Source organism: Prunus avium, chromosome 4, assembly GCF_965620075.1.
Source record: "Prunus avium chromosome 4, drPruAviu1.hap1.1, whole genome shotgun sequence".
Classification (NCBI taxonomy): domain Eukaryota; kingdom Viridiplantae; phylum Streptophyta; class Magnoliopsida; order Rosales; family Rosaceae; genus Prunus; species Prunus avium.
The window spans coordinates 35985779-36007856 of NC_142287.1; the positions used below are offsets into that span (position 1 = coordinate 35985779).

Below are 22078 nucleotides of genomic sequence, written 5' to 3' on the forward strand. Positions count from 1 at the left end.
AAACGTCCCAGATGACCGGTCGCCCTAATACTTGCGACCGGTTGCTTTTACACATAGTTGAAAATACTGGAGAAATTTCAGTTCCGTTCCATCCTGACCTCAGTGAGAACCTTGAGACCATAGTACCTGAAGATGATCCAGATGTCCCTGACATCTAACTACAAAATACAACCCCTCCTGCCCTGCCATCACACCATTCGTCGAGTAATGAAGAAACACTTGAGGTAATCACTGAACCACCTATTGTTACACTATATACACTTCCACCTAGAACCACTAGGAGAAAACCTAAGCCTCAATATTGCCTTGACCTTAATGCTAAATCAAAATATCCCATTAATAACCATGTGTCCACTCACAGATTTTCAAAGTCATATGCATCATTTGTCAATCAATTATCTATTGTATGTGTTCCAAGTAAGTGGCAGGATGTTGTGACAGACTCTAGGTGGGCTAAAGCAATGGCTATTGAGATGGAAGCTCTGAAAAAAGAATTCTATGTGGGAAATGGTTCCTTTACCACAAGGGAAGAAACCAGTTGGATGTCGATGGATATTCACCGTTAAATACAAAGTTGATGGATTTATAGACCGGTACAAAGCTCGATTAGTGGTCAAAGGGTATACACAGTCATATGGAATCAACTATCAAGAAACATTTGCACATATTGCCAAGATCAACATTGTACATGTTCTCATATCCTTGGCTGCAAATCTTGACTGGCCATTACTGTAGTATGATGTAAAGAATGCATTTCTTCACGGGGACTTACAAGAAGAGTTGTATATGGATCCACCACCTGGGATCCCTGTGACATCTAGACTCACTACCGTATGCAAGCTAAGGAAATCATTATATGGGTTAAAGCAATCACTGCGAGCCTGGTTTGAGAGATTTACATATTCCATGAAGCGATTTGGGTATACACAGAGTAACTCGAATCACACACTGTTCTTAAAACGTTGTGGTGAGAAACTTACAGCCCTGATCATCTATGTAGATGATATGGTAGTTACCAGTAATGACAGTGAAGAAAGGTAGACTCTACAGAAGCTTCTTGCAAGTGAATTTGAGATGAAATAACTAGGTGAGTTACAGTAATTTCTTGGCATAGAAGTTGCTAGATCTAAACATGGCATATTTCTATTCCAAAAAAAATATGTGTTAGATTTGCTGACAGAGACTGGAATGCTAGATTGCAAGCCAACTGACACACCTATTAAGCAAAATCACAAATTGGGAATGTATCCAGATCAAGCTTCTACTGACAAAGAAAGATATCAAAGATTAGTTGGGTGACTAATTTATCTGTCCCATACAAGCCCCGACATAGCCTATGCTGTGAGTGTGGTAAGTCAGTTCATGCATCAACCAAGTGAAGCACACATGGATGAAGTAACACGGATAATGTGATACCTGAAGACTGCCCCTAGAAAAGGATTTATGTTCTCCAAAAATACACATATGGATCTTGAAGGATACACAGATGCTGACTGGGCAAGATCCATCATGGATAGACGTTCTACTTCTGGATATTTTACATTTGTGGGTGACAACTTAGTCACTTGGAGAAGTAAAAAGTAAAGAGTTGTGGCTAGATCCAATGTTGAAGTTGAATTTAGGGGAATGGCTCAAGGAGTATGTGAATTGCTCTGGCTAAGGAGATTATTAAATGATCTTAGCATAAAACAATTGAAAGCCACAAACCTGTATTGTGACAATAAAGCTACTATTGAGATAGCTCATAATCCAATACAACACGACCGCACTAAACATGTGGAAATTGACTGACACTTCATCAAAGAAAAATTGGAAAGTAGTATGATTGAGTTTCCATTTGTAAACTCAAGAAACCAACTTGCTGATGTCCTGACAAAGGCAGTATCAAGTAAAGTTTTCTATGACTCTCTTGACAAGTTGGGCATGCATGATATCTTTGCACCACCTTGAGGGGGAGTGTTAGTTAGTTAGTTAGTTAGTTTGTTAATACATTAATGAGCTAGTTGGTTGGATTTAGTTCCCTAATAAGGTGGGTAGTTGGTAGGATAAGGTTGGTAGCCTTTTTTTTTTTTTTTTCCCAAGAAGGTTGGTAGCCTTAATTCCCTAAATTGAGGGATTGACTTTAGGTGTTCCAAGGCTTGGAAAGGAAGCCAAGGCCAGCTACCCTATTGTTTGTTTTTGTTTAGGAGCTTGGAGAGGAAGCCAACTCTCTTTGTATATATCCTATTGTAAGTGATTCAATGTTCATATAAAAAACTGCAACCAGTAAATCTCTACAAGTTTTACATTCTATTTGGAAGTTCTGGGATTGTTATTTTTGGTATTGGGTTCTTTATATTTAGAAAATTTTGGGTTTTTTTTTTCCCGAGAATTTCTAGCTTCTTGAAATTTTATTCGTATTTTGGGAATTGGGGTTTTAGGGGTTATGGGCTTTTCAATTTGATTTGGGGTTCTAATTGGGTTTGGAGTTATGGGATTGTTAATTTTGATATTCGGTTGTTTATATTTAGAGAATTTTGGAGTTTTTTTTCTAGAGAATTTCTAGTCAATGATCACCAAGCTTCATAAAAATTTCTAGCCAATGATCATCAAGCTTCACAATCAAAGCTGGCCCACCACAGGTATGCACTTCTTGGAATTTTATTTGTACTTTGGGAATTGAGGTTTTAGGGGTTATGGGCTTTTCAATTTGATTTTGGGTTCTAATTGGGTTTGGAGTTATGGGATTGTTAATTTTGATATTCGGTTCTTTATATTTAGAGAATTTTGGGTTTTTTTTATATAGAGAATTTCTAGCCAAGGATCATCAAGCTTCACAACCAAAGCTGGCCCACCACAAGTATGCATTTCTTGGAATTTTATTTGTATTTTGGGAATTGGGGTTTTAGGGGGTATGGGCTTTTCAATTTGATTTTGGGTTCTAATTGGGTTTGGAGTTATGGGATTGTTAATTTTGATATTCAGTTCTTTATATTTAGAGAATTTTGGGTTTTTTTTATTTATAGAGAATTTCTAGCCAAGGATCATCAAGCTTCACAATCAATTTCTGGCCCACCACAGAAACAAAGCTAGCGCACTCCATGCTTGCAACTTTGCAAGGCAGCTAGCAACTAATTCGAAAGGTTTTGAAGCTAGCCGATGAGGCAAGAGAAAACAAGTTGCACTTTCCCTAATTGGGTCTGAGATGTTCATCTTTATATTTCACTAGCCTCTCCGCACGCGCTTCAGCGCTTGCGAGAGGCTTTTTTAAAAAAAATTAAAATTTATTTTAGAATTAAAAAGATAATGGGTAGTTGTGTTCCATAAAAATTGGCCATTATCTTATTTTTATTTTATTTTTTATTTTTTTAAATATGAAAAAGTGTGAATTTACCATATTATCCTCATTTAATTAATAATTTCAATTCTTAATGTTTGCATTAACCAATGACATATTCTGGTATTTTGAATGTTTCACCATTCTCTGCCTTTTCCTTTATATATATATAGATAGATTATGTAACAGTTAATATTATATACGTCCCATTCAGATTACTACTAGTTAATACTTGATTGCCACTTGCCTGTAAATGTAAGTGTGTTTTCTCATCTTGATTAGATTTATGTTATGTTAGTACGTGTATAGTATACTTGATTTTTATAATGGAGGATGCAATGAAAACCAATTCTAATAATTAAATAACAGAGATTTGACTAATATTAGAAACTCCAACGATAGATAAAGTAATAATTTCATGATGCTCACTCAGTATGGGAGATTCGTATCTTAGTCCACCACTCCACTCCACAGCAATTGACCAAAACAACATACGACTTTCAAGTGGCACTTGGATTAGGAAGATGCCTATGTTATTTATCAAAATCAATGGTGAGACTATGTATCTAATCCACGAGTCCAACAACTATGACGGATTGATCTGCTGCTTCGCGTAATTCCTCAACGAAACTATTTGAATGCGAAAAACATCACTGGTTCTTTATTGTCAAAGCTCTAGCTTCTGGCTGTTAAATTGTCAGATGCCTCAAATGCGACTTGAATCCCTCCTCCCTCCTCCCTCCCCCAAATGAAACGCCTATCCCAGTCAGTCTGATATCAACAATGCCCTGATGCGCCAGCTGATTTGTTCAGGAAGCAAATTATTCAAACACACGAGTAAAACTGAGAATCAAAATCTGTTTATGTCCGACGACAGAAATTTCAACCCAGCCAGCCACTGGGAGCTGTATGCTGCTGTTTGCTCTCATCCCAATCCCAAAGGACCAAATTGTCCAAGATGTTCCTATCTTCAAACAAGAAATCATCCACAAATTAGCACCTCACCAAGGCATATCACTAACTGTTTAACTTGTCTTCTCATTCTATTACAATGGTAACTAAGATGATAATTTTCTTGCTACTTAAGTCAACTAACATTACAGAACACAGAACTAAGAAGCACTAAACTTTAAGCAATTAACTTGATGAATATTTGCTACTAGTGCATGCACACACTATCAATGTTAACTGTGTGTGATAAGAGCCTCAGACTTGCAACATGGTATGTGTGACTAAATGAGAGGAAGAGAGACGGAGAGAGATTACCATGTATTTTGTAAGCTTCAAAGAGTGAGCACAATAGGCTTCAATCTTCAAAACGTGAGAACGAAAGGCGGGGCATCCCTTCTTGGCCCAGCAACAGAACGGTAAACGTAGACTTTATCAGCTTGATTTTCATCATTCCCATCATCCTTCATTACCTCAACATTCAATCTCGGCCTCTCACTTGCCAATGAGCGACACGCGTTCATTGTCACATTGCAGGCTGACATCCAAACTGACCTCATAGATTCATACTTCTCTAAACCTGAGAGCAAAGCCACATCCCCGAATGGGCAGTCCCGAATCTCAAGTTTCTTGAGCTTGGGACAACCATCCAGCACACATTGCATCCCCCAATCACTTTCTCCAGCGAAGGCTACTGAAAGGTATTCCAAATTTTGGGCATGTTTCCCAATGTATTCAAATGTAAGGTAGGTCAATAAACCTGAAACTGAAAGCCTTTGTAGTTTAGTGCACGTCTTCACCACTGCCCCAAAAGCCTCATCCATAGGCTCTTTTGTTAGGTAATCTGGTTGCCCTGGGTTCATTATGCAGAGACGAAAGTGGGTGATATCAGGGCAGTTTTGTGCAACGGTTGCTATAGCAGCATTAGTCATCTGCCAACAAAAGTAGAGGACATAGCGGAGTCTTCGGCAGCCATAAGACAGAGCAACAAACCCAGATTCAGTCACCCCATCGATAATATCATCACCGTCAGGAGCAGAAGGGAAAACACGGAGTTCCTCAAGCAAAGGACAGTTCGATCCAACAGCCTCCAACCCTTTGTCTTCCACTGTGTCCAGGACCTGTATCAAAAATTTGATATCAAGAGTTAGCACCTGAGGATTTCAATAGTCAACATATCTTCCCATTCAACAGTTGTAGATGCACTTGCAGTGTTCAGAAAAATAAATAAGCCAATCAAAGAGAGGGTTAAGTTATTATTTCATCAGTGTGGTCAAACAGTAACGATTTCAAAACCCCAATTATGTACCATGTCATTATTGTAAAGATTATAATGTGTTTCCTTCTCATCTACCTTAATAGATTAGCATTTTCAAAATGAAGAAGCTATTATGTAGAAAAGGAAATAAATGGGAAATTTACTTACCCAAAGGCGCCGGAGGAGTGGGCAATGAGCAACAAGCTTAGCAAGGTCCCAACTTTGCAAAGTAGCATAACTCAAATTCAAGAAAGTGAGATTTGTACAAGTAGGATACAGAACTGGGAGATAAAGGGCCGTTGCTTCCCATAAGCCAGAGAGGGTGTGCAAATTCTTGCAATTGCTAAATGCTCTTTCAAGTTGTGAATGCTGAGCAGCTGTGAGCTCTTGCCAAAATGAGCCGGTGCCAAGCTCCAAAAGTTGAGGAGCATGGGTAAGAAGACTTTGTAGTTGTTCCAAGGTTACACTTTTATTAACCTTTAACACCTTGAATGATTTGCACCTACTTACAAGTCTCTCAAGAGCATCAAAATCAACTTTGCTATTGAAGCTGGCAAAGTTTAGTATTTCCAATGATGTGAAGGTTTCAGGGAAACAACTTAACCAGTCCCCACTTTTATCATCAATGTCATTCTCCTGTATGTCGAGCTCAATCAAATTCCTGTAACCAAATGATTTTGTTCAAAAAGTTATAAATCAGGGATGAATTCTTTTCTTCAACCATTACTCTCTCTCTCTCTCTCTCAGATCTCATCTCTGGAACCCAAAAACCAATCGAAAAACACTTAGCAATCAAAACTCAAAAACTGGAAAAGGTCCAAATCCAGAAAGACACTTACTTGCAGTGAGTGGCAATGGCTTCAAGGCCATCAGTGCTGAACCCATCACAGCTGAGAAGCGAGAGAGCTCTGAACTCGGGAAACGAAACAGCCAAAAATTCAAGGCTCTCATCAGTCACCGTCATCCTCTTCAGCCTCAGCTCCTCCAAAAGTGGGCATTCGGAGGCGAACACCTCAAGCCAAGGCTGAACATCGCCGCCCCAATTCGGAGGGACCAGATTGAAGTCCGAGAACCGCGGCCTCCCTTTCAGGGTCACGCTCCGAATGTTCGGAAACCGCCGGGTCACGATATCCGGCGACACCGAGTAGCAGTTTCCGATGAAGACGTGACGGCGAGACAACCGCTCCGCTTCGTACCAGTCCTTGCACACCAGCGAGACCGAGCTCCGGTCCTTGCGCGAGTTAACCAGGCCCAGGCCCAGGAGCTGCTCCAGCACCTTCTTTATTTTTGAATCCATAAAAACAGAGCTCAGTCTGAGCAGAGCAAGAGAAGAGAAGAAGAGGGCTTTGTCCTTTGTGTCTGAAAATGCGCAGAATATGGAGGTTGAGCTGGAGAAGGAGGAGAAAGAAGCAAATAGTTAGCAGCAGCAGCAGCAGAGAAAAATAATGGTTTAGGGATCTAGTAATGGTGATTAGTTATTTAAATTATTATTTGTTTAACAAGCTAGAATGTAATCTATGGATGAACGAATACTTCCTCGAGGTGATTAGACATCACCAACGAAGTTAATTACTGTATGAGTGTATTATTCATCTCCCTCTTTGTCCCCCCTAAAGCTTAACAAGCCCATGTTCTACCAACGGTCTCCTTTTCTGGGTGTCCATATAAAATAGTGGATTCCATAAACTTGTCCATTATTTGTCGGCTCGGCAACGTGGGGATTTGCACGTGGCAGCTGCTGATCGGATCTCAGTTGTTCATACGTGTAGTCCATTCAATTCATTTCATTATTCAGTTCATTTTTAAGCGGTTGGAACCAATTCCTGTCACTCAAGGAAATTTGATGGGATGTCATGTCTCAAATACAAGTTGTAGTTTGCCTCCGAACGAAAGGAATCAAGCAATTTCTTCTTTGAATTAAACAATTCCGGAAAAGTAGGGTGTGCACGATCCAATCTGGATCGGTTTCATCTCAAAACCTGCACTCCTGTTTTCGTCCGCACATTCAAGAAGTGACCAAAATATCTCATCTCACTTACAAAGTTTGCAACTTGCAATTGGGAACGTATATCTGCGTCCTTTCAATAAAAAAAATAAAAGTAAATAGAACATCACCACCCACCGAACAAAAATCAGACGGAATATAACTGCAAAATTTGGGACCTTCAAATCCCACACATAATCATTCCAGTAACAGCCGCAAAGGGTTAGGAATATAATATGCGTATAGTTAAAGAGGATTATAAAAATAAAAATAAACAATGGTGAGGTGAGTCGACGAATCCGATACAACTACTACATCAAGGATCTGCTGCTTCTTCTTCACCTAAACTCATTCATCAATCAACCAACCACTTGAATCCGGAAAACAAAACTTGTTCTTTATTTGTCAAACTCTCTTGTTAAGATAAGATAGCTTCTGGCAGTTGAATTGAAATGAAATGTGCCTCAAATGCGACTTGAATCCCTCCCCCAGATGAAACGCCTAACCCAGTCTGTTACCACCAATGCCCTGTTGCGCCAGCTCACTTGTTTGCTGAATTGTTAAAATAAAACAGTCAAAAGAGAAAAATCAATCTCTGTTTATATCCAACAACCAACAGGGGATTGAAATTGAAATTGAAATTGAAATTTCAGCTCAACAACCAAGAGAGGAAATAAATAAATAAAAGTCACACGGTACCTTGTATAAACAGAATACCAAAGCCACTGGGAGCTGTGGCCGATCGATACCCAATCCCCAGGAAGCTGGGCTGCTGTTTGCTCTCCACCCAGAGGAGCAAATTGTCCAAGATGCTTGTACCTTCAGGAAGAATATTAAGATTAGACAATGGAAATGTTCACAGTTAGGTTTCATCTAATCGCAAAAGCATGGCTTCAGAAAAACACACAGATTTCAATTTAACTCATACCTAAATGGGCGAAACCGATGGCGGCCTTCCCCACGGAATCTGAGAGGACCTTCTGGATTTTTCTCACAGTCTTCCATTCGGTTAAAACACTTGGCAAGGTAGACACCTTGTTGAGCAGCAACCTGGAATATGCCATTTGAGAGGGAAATGAGACATGTATGTGGAGAGACATGCCTTCAATAAATAATATACTCAAATGTGCATAAAAACGCATAATACCTGGCCTGTAGCTGGAAGATTTTTCATCTGGGAATCCACATTGGAAAGAGCTGTTTTGAAATCTTCAATATTCAGCTCTGCGGATCCTTTTGAAACATCCGGTGTTTCCTTCAAAAGATCAACCATATTCTTCATCTGTTTGCTCTTCAAATAAACCTGCACTTGAGGATACCTTTCACAAATATCATTAATCACTGCTTTATATTCCTCAACTGTGAGTGTTCCTGAATTATCCTTGTCCGCCTTTCGGAATATGGCAGCGATATCTTCCTGAAAAACAAATAGGCATTAAGACAAATTAAAGGAATGTTCACATCAAACAACTGTTCCAATATAATAGATAATGTACCGACTTAACGGTAATTTAGCATTAGCAAATCAAAGAATTTGTTGATGTATTCACTAACTTATTAACAAGAAAATACGGATGAACACAGATTTCCATAGAGCAAATAGAGAACCAAAGAACTGGTCTACTCATCAATTCTAATATAGAAACCAGAAATTAACTCGTTCTCATGACTCCCATGATCCCATTCCCCTTCAGTTTTAACTGTTCACCACGTTGTAGTCATCTCACAATAGCCATTCCATGACGAGAAAAATAAATCCCACTGTTGTGCTGAACATACTTTTCCCAAATAAAAGAACGACGAGACAAAGGTCTACTGGAAACTGCAATTTTTGGCAACTTTGGTACAAAAATAAACGTTGGAGAAATAACAGGGGCACTTACCATGACTTTGCGCTGATTTATTGTGGCACAATCACCAATTGCATACACTTTGTCACATCCCTCCACTCGCAGCCATTCATCAGTTGCTAACACCCGTCGATTAGCCTGTGCATTAAGGAACAGATGCTTGTTTAATAAGAGTGACATGTACTTGTAAAAGACATATAATTGAGCTTCGTAAGATTTCTAAAGACGGAGAAGTCAGCACAACATCAATAAGAAGGACAAACACACCTGACCAACTTGACTCATGAAATCCTTTATGAAAGGACGCGTTCCTACACCAGTTGACCAGAGTGCCATTCCATAAGGTATGGTCGAAACTTCCCCTCCATTTTTCAATTCTTTGGTAAAGATTTCTTTTTCAGTTACTTTCACAACCATGGATCCTGTTTTCACATTAATACCATCTCTTTGAAATTTTTCTTCAGCAAAAGCTGTGATTCTTTTATCAAACCTGCAAAAACATGAGAAAAGTTCAATGATCACAAAGAAATAACTGCACACATGCATTTCAGTCAGATTATAATAAAACTGCAAAAGCATATCAATGCATGCTTATCGTAGGGTAATGCTAGATTAAACAACAAAATACTATTTCGAAATATATAACGAAGGTTTATATGTGAGATTATTTACTAACATGTTCAGAATATGATCTCCAGCCTCGAGAAGTGTTATTTTAACTAGATCTTTGACCCTGGGATACAATTTGACTAAATCCTCGTTGACGAAATCATGAAGTGCTGCAGCAAACTCCACACCAGTTGGGCCACCACCAACAATGGCAAAATGAAGAATTCTCTTCTTTTCCTCATCGCTAACAGCTGGAAGGCTTGCCCTTTCGAAGCAGTCAATAACAGTTCTTCGGATCTTTTGAGCATCTTCTACTTCCTGCGTGAGGAAGTAAATTTCACGAGGTGAATAAAACAACAAATAAGCATACATCAATTAATCTTACAACCAAAAAGCTTTATTCACTTTCTTTGTCCTACTGTGAGTAGCTGATCTGAGGATCTTGATTTCACAAGAGAAAACTTACAGGAACATACTGATACATAAATGTACAAGGTTTACAAAGAAGTTACCTTCAAGAAATGGCAGTTCTCAACGACACCAGGAGTATTGAATGTATTAACATTGGCTCCCACAGCTACTATAAGGTAGTCATAATCCACAACGAACTCTTCTTGTCCATTCAAATTGTTTTCTACATTAGATCGACAATAGATTTTCTGGTTTACTGCATCGATCTTGAGACATGCAGCTTCACTGAATTGAACATCTACAGTTTTCTGTACCCCAAAAAAAATCATTGTCAATTTATTGAACACCAACAGTTAGAGAGAGTGATACAATTATTATCCAACCATTACCTTTCTAGCAATGTTTCGAATTGGTTCAACAATGCTGCGAGCTTCCACTGTACCACAGGTAACACTTGGTAGCAGAGGGGTGAAGGCAAAGTAATTCCGAGGTGATATGACATGAACCTCATAATCGGGATTTTTCAGATTCCTTAAGAAACTTGTTCCAGCCCAGCCAGTTCCAAGTACCACAACCTTCTTTTTCTTATTGTCCACTTCAGCTGAAGTCAGGACAGGCGCGCTGCTGACCAGTTTTCGCTCAGGGTTTGCCTCAGCGTAAGCCAAAAGGCCGCAACCACTGCATTTTGAAGCAACAGCCATGAGACAAAACCATCATATAATCATGTGTCATGTATTACGTGAGCATACCAATAACAAAAATGCAGTTTCTCGACCTCTGAAGGGTTAGCAGCACGAGCATTTTTTTTGTTACTTTTTGATCTTACAGTTTATCTACAAATAAGCATTCAAAGTACAAATTTTCTTTTCTTAATAGGAAATGGCCACGTCTTTGTTTCTTCACTACTTTTGTGCATAATTTACACTACACAGACATAATTTATTGGTATGCTAACATAGTTTCGCCATGATTATATAGGCAAATGATATGAATCTGCTCATGGTGATTCTGCTCATAGCAACTCTATGCCTTAGGTGAATGCAATCCAATTTCCTAAAATTTCGCCTTTCCTATACAATTTTCTATATGTATGAAATAAGTGCAAGAGATCTGATTGACTCCAGAGACTGCCAACAAAATCGGAACGAAAAAAAAAAAGGCAGAGTACATATTTTTCACTACGGAATAAAACAGAGCATATATTTTTCAGCATGTTGTAAAACAGAGAACATATTTTTTAGCAAGGAAACGCAATCAAATGGAGTAATACAGCAATACTATAGCTTCTAATAAAAGTATACGCCAAACTGAGAGATTAAAACATATAAGAAAATTAAAATTCTGTCACATTCTACTGCAATACTAATATTAGAAATCGCCCAAAAAAAAACTAATATTATAAGTAATAATTTGTACAAGAAAAATATGTAGAACTGAACGAACGCATAGGAAACCAGATCAAACGCGTAGAAGATGAAAGAGATGATAGACAGAGAAAGTGAGTATACCTGACGGCGACGACGACGAGCACTTTGGGAATCGAAGGATAGTCATGGAAAGCTCTAGAAACTCTATGGAAGAAAGCGAAACCTCTCATTTTTCACTGCTTTCAAGCTTTTCGGCGCTTAGATCTACAGCCGAAAAGGCACAAAACAGAGAGAAGCAGAGGGAAGAAGAAGAGGGAAGTTACAGAGGAAAAAACAGAGAGAGAGAGAGAAACGCGGCTTTGCCTGTAATGTAGGAATGTGTGAAAAAGAAGCTTCAAATATATATGTGTCAAAAGAATCCGGAGAGGTTGGAGAACGTGATGCGTGTGTGTTTGGGAGGTTTCCAGATTTGCTCTCGTCAAGCGCCGACTTGGAGCGCAAGGCAAAACTTTAGCACGTGTGAGGGCGAATCGCTTTCTTTGTACGGGTTTTGACACGTCCGCCCTGGTGGGCCCCACTGATGGGCTGGACGCTGGAGAGGCTGCGTGATCAAATTGATGCACAGAGCAATTCACGCCTCATATTTTTTATTCTTTCTTATTTTGTATTTTTTATAAAAAGAAATATATGAATTAGGTGGAGGAAAGAAAAAAACACATTGACATCATCACATGCCACATGGCTTTCCGCCAAACGAAAGTACACCTTAGCTGTATTTGAGAGCATATGCACCCCAGAATTACCGGAATACACCAAATCTTGACGATTTTTACTTTTCTTTTCTTTTTTTGATACAGACGCATTAAACGTAGACTTTTATTATTTTATTATCTTTTGGTTTTGTGGCCTTTATTAGACTAATAAATCTCGAGGTTAGACGAAAAGAAATTTTGACCAATTTTCTGAAACATACTTTTCACTTTCCAAGATGTCTAGCATTTGACTTGTTCACCTAAAGAAAAAATTTTATTATTCAAATCAAAATAATATGTTAGATTCTGTAACGCATTTTTATTTATTTATTTATTTATTTAATACCTTTTCTATTGAGATACCTTACTTTGACGTATTTTTAAGGACACTCTTTTTATTTAGTACACATGGCAGCTGTCGAGATTGATGAATATAAGCAAAATTACAGAAATGTACCAAATTACAATAAAGTTTCAAAGTTTGTTACTTGCTGCTACTGGTTGGTCAACCCACGCATCATGTTCAATTTCTCCTACAGTTGGTGGGATGAAATTTGCATGTGATATATAATATTCTTTGCATATACGCCTACAGGTCAAAAGCATGAAGAATCGCATTCTCCATGCTGAACCAAATAATAAGCTGCTCAACTCCATTTCGCTTGATGAGACTTGCAAGACGTAATATATTATATTGTTTTACAATTTAATTAGTTTAGTCCTTCTCTTCTCATCTTTTATAAGTTCATCAAACAACGGCTAAAACATTAGTTTAATATAACTGGAATAATCTAATACAAGTCAAGCCGCCAAACAAGTTTGATATAAGTTGTTATTTTTTATTTTCTTTGGCTGTTAGCAACAAATTTCATCATTTCATTCCATTTTATAGGTTTTTTTTTATAGAGATATTTAGTTATATACACATTCTTAACACTAAAATTATAAATAAACCATACACCATTTAATTTCGATAAACAAACTCAAAAAACACCCAAAAAAATGACAGGTGACCTTAATGAATTTAATTTTGATTATTAAATTACTTTGATGTCCCATTGAGTATTTTGGGTTTTTTTATGAGGTTTTGGGGTTGGGTTTGTTTTAAGAAATCAATGGCAGTTTTATAATTTAAAAGAAGTTAAAAGCCTTTTTGTTATGTTGTAAATGAGCTTTGGGTGAGTTTCAAAAGTCCATTTCATCTATGGTATTTTTAAAATTTGGGCTCCTATAATGGGTATTATAGTGAATCTCCCTTTTTTCTAATATTAAAAAAACCAAATTCATAGGTTTGAGGTGCTTGGGTTTAGATTTTATCTGTGATACATAGGCCCAACATGATGCCCAACTAAACTGTAGTCATGCCATCATATTGAAAAATGAATCCCAAATTTTCCACCACCTATACCTACAGAAATGAAAATCCAAAGCAATCCTTAAAGAAAATAGATTGAGCTTAGTTTAGTCTAGAAACAAATTCAACAAATATAGTAAGATAATATATAAAAAGACCTTGCTTGCAATTAAACAAATCATGATTATGACAATGGGTCTAGCCGAGTAAAATTTGGAATTGACTTGCAGACAAATGGTCTCTGTTTCGAATCTCTATGTTGTATGTGAGAAACTTTAGTTTAGACTAGTGTTTGTACCAAAAAAACAAAACAAAACAAAGCATGATCATCACTTCAATAAAAAGAATCCAAATTTTCAGTGTACTCAATTTCTCAGCAACCAAACACAAACAGTTAGAGACTTGGCAAGAAAAGTAAAAGGAAAGGAGCAAACCGTGGAGAATGTCGTAGACCTCATCTGCAATCTCTTGAAAGGTAGGGGAGGAAGCGACGATGTCTCTGTTAATGCCATTGCTGCGCATAGGCAAGGAGGCGATTGAGGAGAGGTCGGCGGGTCGGACCAGGGTGGAGTAGTCGTCGAGCTCCACCAGCTTCCTCGGGCAAACCAGAATCACCCCGAACTCCAATATGATGCACTCCTGGCCGGGTTGGGTCGGCTTTGTTGTCTCCAAGTCGAAGAAAGCTATTTCGAACCGGTCTTCGCTCCTTACCATTTCTTTCTATCTTCCACGACACGACGATTGTGTAATGAAAAACAGAATGATTGTGTCGAAACTGTTAAAAAGGTTTTGATTTGATGCTCTCAAGACTTAACTTAATCACTGAAATTTAACCCGCAAAGTGTATATAAAAGGAGTTGAACAAGGCTTTGCTTGCTTGCTAAGTAATTCTGGAATTTTTTTCCGCGCCAGCTTTGCTTTGTGCTTCTCTCCCCAGCTTCTTTTCTCCTGCGTGACCCCGCTGTTTCAGATGTAAAAGTTCATGCATCTCCAGCAAACTTTGCAAATTTACACCCCCACTATTGTTGTTTCCGGGTACCCGGGGTGTAAAAGGGATTTTACGTATCCACAAATAGGAATGTAAAGGTAGTAATGCCACCAACGGGTCCCTTTGGTAAACCACCTCGATTTTCAAAACAGTAATCTCAAGTTTAAACCCGATAACACCTTAACAATGTGTATGAGAAACATCCCTCTTTGTAGTTTAGACTGTCACTTGCATTTTTAAATTAAAAAAAAGTCTGTTGTAATGACAGAGGAATCATTACAGCAGGGCATAAGGACCAAAGCTTCAAACAACCGTAAGAGCGCCAAAAGGACCTTGTTCTTCTTCCCACGTCTATAGTTTGCTTTGTTGTTCAAATTCCCACCGTCCCACATCTAGTTTGTGATCAAGATTTATATACTTCTATGCATGTCTATATGAATCGGAATATTAATGAGAACCGTGTAGGAACTTTGCCTAGTTGAAAAACATGAATTGATGCTAGCTCAATATAATGTAATAGGGTCCTTGTCACTTCAGATGTCTCGGATTCAAGAGCACATCTAGCCGGCTACCGGCCCCCATTCTCTCTGGTGCACGGCCATGTGCTCCCCCTCTCACGGCTGCTTGCCTTGTCCTCCCCTCTGTCTGCCGCCATCTTCAATCAAGAGTTTGGGTTCTCAAACCCTTTTCTCTTTCTACGTGGCAAACAAACTTCAGAAGTGAAAATTAAAAAACATAGGATGATCTTGGAGATAGTAATCTTTGTTGCAGCAGAGAAAAGCACTAAGGAGGAAGAAGTTAAGCTAGTTAATCACCCCATAATGGAAACTTCCTCAACCCATCATGATTTTACAAATCCTTAACAATTTAATTGTGGGGACAAGGTTGTTTCTTCCAAAATTGGAAGTGAAATTGACAAACCCTCGAAGCTTACGAGTATGTCTACCCCATTTCATTTACCGAACGGACAAAAAATCAAGCACAAGATTCACCAAAAGAATCAAACATAATAGTTGGGGTGTTATAAACTATATGTAATGGATGCCCACCATGTATGTCACACCCAACTATACCTACTATATGACTCACCCTCCCAATTACTCACTATATTATATTTGTAATAGCTTGTTCCAGCTGCCTATAAATAGGCACTCAATGAAGATGAAATAACAAGCAGAAGAAAAGAGAAAGTATGAAGCTCACGATGGAGCTCTTGATAATCATTGTTTCCTTTAAATTCTCTCTCTATCCCTTAGTTTTATAACACGTTATCAGCACGAATATCTCTCAAATACCAGCTGAGATATTCGATCAAAACACTCTTCCAAAACCATCTGATTTCCCCGAAAAAAATCCCTCCTTCATCTCCCTTCTTTCTTGAATTTTCAGTTAAACCTTTTTGTTAACAGAAAATAAACAAGCACAGCCAAGCCTATAGCGGTTTAGGAAAGAAGCTACAAGCTCAGACTAAACTCGTTCTTCAATCTGTCCAACAGGGAGATATTGATTGTCCGAATAGCTGGGCAAGGGATTGCTGTCACAGATATGAACACTCACCGAAACAAAGGATAAGTCATCTTCCTCTCACTTTATCTCCTTTCATTAATTATATTATTATAATATCTACACAATTTAATACTCATGCTAACCATCCGATTCAAAAAGTAGTACAGGCATGTTGGAGCAAGTGGAAAGCAATTGAGTTGGGAACTTGGAGCATGCGTCTGCCACTCTCTTTTCTAGTTATATGATATCAATATAATATATTATATAATATGTTATTTGGGTTAAATATATAATTCTATATATATATAAAATATACTCCTATAGATTAGTACAATAATATTTTATGTCATTACATGTTTAGCTGTATTGGTTTCAGGTGAAGAGAAATTGACTTAGGGAGGCAAGCAAACATGACATCCTCCAACAACTTTCCATTTGCAGATTATGTATATTAATATAATGAATTAATTATACTATTGATGTTGAGAACCCACCGAAAAAAATGGGTGGAAAAGGTTGCACAAAGCCAAACTTATATACCTTAGGTTAATAATATATTGGTATATGGATATTAGTAAAACCATGATTGCCAGAAGCAATCACTGTCAACTTATTATATATGGTTCACATTTATACGAAAAGATGATATTGGTTACACTCCATGTGTGTTATGAAAAAGGAACTTAAGACCAGAAGATCTTGAAGGGCTAGAAGTCCCTAAATTCATGTAAATCTAAAAAGGCCAGAAGATCCTTTTATATTAAGTGGCGGTTTTATCCCCACATTTATTTATTTTTATTTGAAGTATGGAGTAGAATTAATACCCATACAAGCACATTTATTTTATCATACATTTACTTTTATTTAAAGTATGGTGCGGAATTAACGCTCATACAGCAAGCAATTTACTTTATGAATTTATTTTACTGCATATTTATTTTGAGAATTTATTTTACAAGTTCATTATGATGAATTATATATCATGTAAGAAATTGGAACCTGAAGTTCCTTGACCATCATTATATAACTACATGAGATCCTGAAGATCCTTAATAATGAAATAAAATGAGAGCTGGCAGTCTCTTTGGAATTATATTTGTGAAAATATGATCAGACCCAAAAATCATTGACATGTAAATCAGGACTTGAAGCTCCTTGATAATATGATAATAGTGTCAGACACATGAATAGTAAATATACTGGCAAATGTATTATGCATGAATATTAAACATTTTGGGTACTCCGTTACTATATACAAAAAGGGACTTGCAGTTCCCTAAACTCATAAAAGAGCAATAAAATGAAAAACCAGAAGTTTCACCTATTTATTTTACAGCAGTTTAATTATTGTCTTACTTTTATTGTATCTTATTTATTTCATTTCAGTATTTTATGTGTAATCCAAAACTAGAAGTTTTGTGAACATTTGCTTAAATATAAATTTGGAATTTAATTCATGAAACCCGAAGTTTTATATATATGAGATAAATTTCCAAGAACCAGAAGTTCTGTAAACAAACGTACAAGATGTTTACATAGAATCTGAAGTTCTATATTTTTGATATCACAATTAGGGAATCATAAGACCAAGTTTACAAAGAACCTGAAGTTTTCTTGGTCATCCATATTATTTCAAAAATGGACTTGAAGTTCATATGATTTAAAGGTTTAGTGGATACTATGTTCATATTATTATAAAGGATTGGAACTTGCAGTTCGATATTACAAAGGAGAAACAAATTACATAATTAGAGTTACTAAGATATTTAGTGCCTCAGAATTTGGGCATCTGTAGGAGAATTTTTGTGTTCCTCAGATGTATTTTCTTCATGAACTTGCAACACAGAAACAAGTTCCTCTAAATCTTTATTTCTTTTCTCCAGTCTTCTAAGTTTTTGATCAGCATCATTAAGCCTTCTCCGCAGAGTTATGACTTGAGATCTAAGTGTTTGAACTTCTTGTGATCTGGCCAGCAGCCGTTGTCCCAAATTAGTAACTGATGCAGCATACTGCATGCTAGCTACCAAAGAATCATTGACAACATCACTATCTGATCTCAGTGCTAACAATATTTGCTCTTGGGGAGCAGTATTCAAATCAAAATTATTTTGGGGATAGGAAGACATTTTTGAAGGAAAAGATGTGGAAATGAACCACTTAAGTAATGACAGAAAGTGGGGAACGTATTCTACTGATGAACCGTGCATTGTAAGCATCATATATATAGGTGAGCAACTGACAACCATCCATATAATTCGAATTCTTGTTCCACAAAATCTATTCTGCCCACTCAAGCTTGTCGACCATGGTAAGGTATTCGATCCGACCTTTGGGATATTTTTATGTATGAAAGATTCAATTCTTATCGTTTTACTCTTTGCAGAATTTCCGGATTGTCTTATTGAGAATTTTATGAAAAGTAATCTGACTGATTAGGGACTAACGTATGGTTTAAATTTAAGCCACCTGTTTTCTATATTCTTATTTCTGCTATATATATTCCCCACCTTTGGACGGTTTCATAATACCCCTTTGTTGTTGCTTTCTAAAGAAAGGATGAGATATCAACCTGAATTCTCTCAACAGCACTTGGCGTGCTTAGGAATCCTAAAGATTTCCATGGAAGCAAGATTATCTTTGATCAAGACCTTCAGAAGCAAGATTATCTTTGATCATGATCCCCTACTTTGTTAGAGTAGTTGTTTGATCATGTATCAGCCTCGTTCACTGAGCTTCTTGGTCCATTTATGGTAAGAAACAGAGGACATTGTTCATTAGAACATATATGCCTCTCTCACATATGATAGAAGAGAACGATCCATATGCTTCATGGATCAGAATATGGTTGATATATCCCCAGAACATGAAGCATGGTACGTTTCCATCACAACAAGTATCTTACCAGTATATTTCATGTTCTTCATGTAACCTTTCTACATCCTAATGATCAAAGAAAGGTTGTAAGCCTCACACTTTTTATAGATCGTTGTGAGTTTGCTTTTTATATTATAAGCTTTTTCCCTATCACTTGTTGTTGAGAACCAGAGATTCTCTGATATACTGTATCTCTGTGATTCTATTAAGTGAACCTGAAGTTTCTGTTCTTTGTTGTCTCCAAAAACCTATGCTTATAATACTTCTGGATTCATCTTGATGAGGCAAAATTCCCGTCGTTAGGGGGAGAATTGGTTGTTCCTGAAAGAACAAAGAACGACGTGAATGATTATGGAATATGTTTATTATTGTCTCATCAAACAAATTGGTATAAAAGATAAATGCTAGAAGCAAATTCAGACAGAAAAAGACTGTAAGTCAAATGCCAGAAGTTCAAGCACATACAAACGCATAGTAATGACTAATATGTTGGATGCCTGAAGCATGACAGATAAAGATGTCGGATGCTTGAAGCATGATAGATAAAGATGTTGGATGCCTGAAGCATGATAGATAAAGATGTTGGATGCCTGAAGCATGACATATCTATAGGTTCCAAACTCCTCAGAAGTGGAGATTAATTGCAAAGTTTAAGCCCTATTTAAAATAACGCTCTAGAAGAGGTTATGATCCACATTCTATAAATTCTATATCTTAGAAGAGATATTTGTTCATGAAGTGACAATGAAAGCCTCTGAAATGGCACTGGTACCAGAAAATAATGAAAGCAATGAGATGCTTATAAATTATGCATGCGCATGCACATGAGAATGATGGGATCACGAATTTATGATATATTGGTTTATAGTACGTACTTAAAAGTTATCAAGGGCTATACATGATGATATTGCATCACTTGTTATAATTGTCGACAAATGTAAATAAAGATTGGCCAACTGGAAGAGGCAGTCCAGTACAGTTGAAAATTTCCTGAAAAAGTGCAATGATCGAACTTATAAATAAAAACACCAAAAGGATCTGAAAATGTATATGTTGTAAAATGGTGTTTAAGATGAAGTGAAATAAATCACTTGATGATATGGCACAATGTTTCCCAGTAAAGACATGGAATTATGATGGTAAACATATGCAGCTATGTTATGCATATTCATGGAAAATTCATATGTAAGAAAATTCCTGAAGAATTCAAAATTCTTGAAGCAAATGATGGCTTGTAATGATCCTTGTGAGGATTAAAGTATTATGGGAGAATATGGTATAATCAACTTAATAAATATCTATATGTATAATCCAAATTTTGGAAATGAGTTTACCATCATTGTAGTATATATATAAAGAATTTTATTAGAACTCTTGAAGAGTTTACAAAGGCTTCCCCTAATTTAATAAAGGAATTTGAGATGAGAAATCTATAAAGATTATAAAGTGTCTAAAACATATCACCAGAAGCGATTTTCCTGAAGAATACAAAAGAATAAATTCTAAGAGATATAATGTGCCATGCAATATATAAATTGCACAAAGAAATCTAGAAGAAGAGAAAAGAGCCCGAAGCTCATTATAGAGCCTGACGCTCAGTGTAGAGCCTGACGCTCAGTATAGAGCCTGACGCTCAGTGTAGAGCCTGACGCTCAGTATAGAGCCTAACGCTCACTATAGAGCTTGAAGCTCAGTGTAAGTACTCAATCGACTTGAAATGAATAAATTGCCTCAGAGAGTACTTTTGATTGAATTCGAATTCAAAACGTTGCAACATATTCAAATGATTGAAGTTATGAGAATTAGACTCCCGAAGAGCTTATGAAGAATAGCATATGCAAGTATCCTCAAAACATACAAGAATATGTATGAGTGAGTGATTATACCAGACAAACATTTATAAGTATGAGCTCATAGTTTTTAAATATTTTAGAGTCATTATTCAAGCCATTGTATGTAGTAAAATATTTATAGTCTAGATATTGTTATATTATTCTAACTTCGACAGGGATTAAATAAATGAAGACACACATACATCCTCCAATGATGCTACAAGAGCAAGTTTTATACAGGCATTACTAAAGCTCAATCAGTGAAGAACAAATGTGATAAGCAATATAAGACATGTATGGAGTTATCAGGGGGAGTAACTCTTCAGGGGGAGCATTCCTACAATATTGCAAGAATAATTCACAGGAAGTAATGCCAACTACTACATTTAGAAAGATGGTCAACAATATGGCCTAATGAAATTTTGCAAGCATCAGGGGGAGCGTGCCATCAATAAAGATCTTCATACACTGTACTCTTTTTCTTTCGTCCGGGTTTTTGTCCCACTGGGTTTTTCCTGGCAAGGTTTTAACGAGGCAGTGTCGCACGCGTGTCAGTGTTCTATACACAGATTTTTATGTTACACATGATTATGTACTCTTTTTCCCTTCGACCAGTTTTTGTCCCACTGGGTTTTACTGGCAAGGTTTTTTAATGAGGCATATTCTATGTATGGTGGACATCCAAGGGGGAGTGTTATAAACTATATGTAATGGATGCCCACCATGTATGTCACACCCAACTATACCTACTATATGACTCACCCTCCCAATTACTCACTATATTATATTTGTAATAGCTTGTTCCAGCTGCCTATAAATAGGCACTCAATGAAGATGAAATAACAAGCAGAAGAAAAGAGAAAGTATGAAGCTCACGATGGAGCTCTTGATAATCATTGTTTCCTTTAAATTCTCTCTCTATCCCTTAGTTTTATAACATGGGGCACTTTCTATTTCCTCATCTGCTCGTATTTTTTTGGGGTCATAAATCTGCTTGTCATTCACTGCTCTTCCAAAGCTTCTAGCAGT

The 22078-nt window shown here is 37.2% G+C and overlaps 2 protein-coding genes and 1 long non-coding RNA gene across 4 annotated transcripts; 1 reads left to right on the plus strand and 2 right to left on the minus strand.

Moving 5' to 3' along the window:
* The first annotated feature begins 1876 nt into the window (after positions 1-1876).
* Positions 1877-3949, plus strand: LOC148295320 (uncharacterized). The gene is made up of 2 exons (XR_015835080.1): positions 1877-2621; positions 2786-3949. It is a non-coding gene; the product is annotated as an uncharacterized LOC148295320 (long non-coding RNA).
* Positions 3675-7436, minus strand: LOC110757962 (protein TRANSPORT INHIBITOR RESPONSE 1). Of its 2 annotated transcripts, XM_021959717.2 has the most exons (5): positions 7056-7436; positions 6362-6910; positions 5691-6183; positions 4583-5385; positions 3675-4284 (listed from the first exon to the last, which is right to left on the minus strand). In XM_021959717.2, the coding sequence occupies exons 2-4, from the start codon at positions 6817-6819 to the stop codon at positions 4630-4632; spliced, it is 1707 nt and encodes a 568-aa protein (XP_021815409.2). In that variant the 5' UTR covers positions 6820-6910; positions 7056-7436; the 3' UTR covers positions 3675-4284; positions 4583-4629. The 2 variants fall into 2 exon arrangements, with proteins under 2 accessions (XP_021815409.2, XP_088107654.1); XM_088251528.1 differs by having other exon boundaries at positions 3675-4280; positions 6362-7436.
* Positions 7437-7666: 230 nt separating this feature from the next.
* NDB3 (NAD(P)H dehydrogenase B3) lies at positions 7667-12124 on the minus strand. Its single transcript, XM_021959716.2, has 10 exons — positions 11885-12124; positions 10766-11054; positions 10478-10684; positions 10033-10283; positions 9624-9846; positions 9390-9494; positions 8654-8923; positions 8435-8556; positions 8206-8325; positions 7667-8058 (listed from the first exon to the last, which is right to left on the minus strand). The coding sequence occupies exons 1-10, from the start codon at positions 11971-11973 to the stop codon at positions 7971-7973; spliced, it is 1764 nt and encodes a 587-aa protein (XP_021815408.1). The 5' UTR covers positions 11974-12124; the 3' UTR covers positions 7667-7970.
* Positions 12125-22078: the final 9954 nt, after the last annotated feature.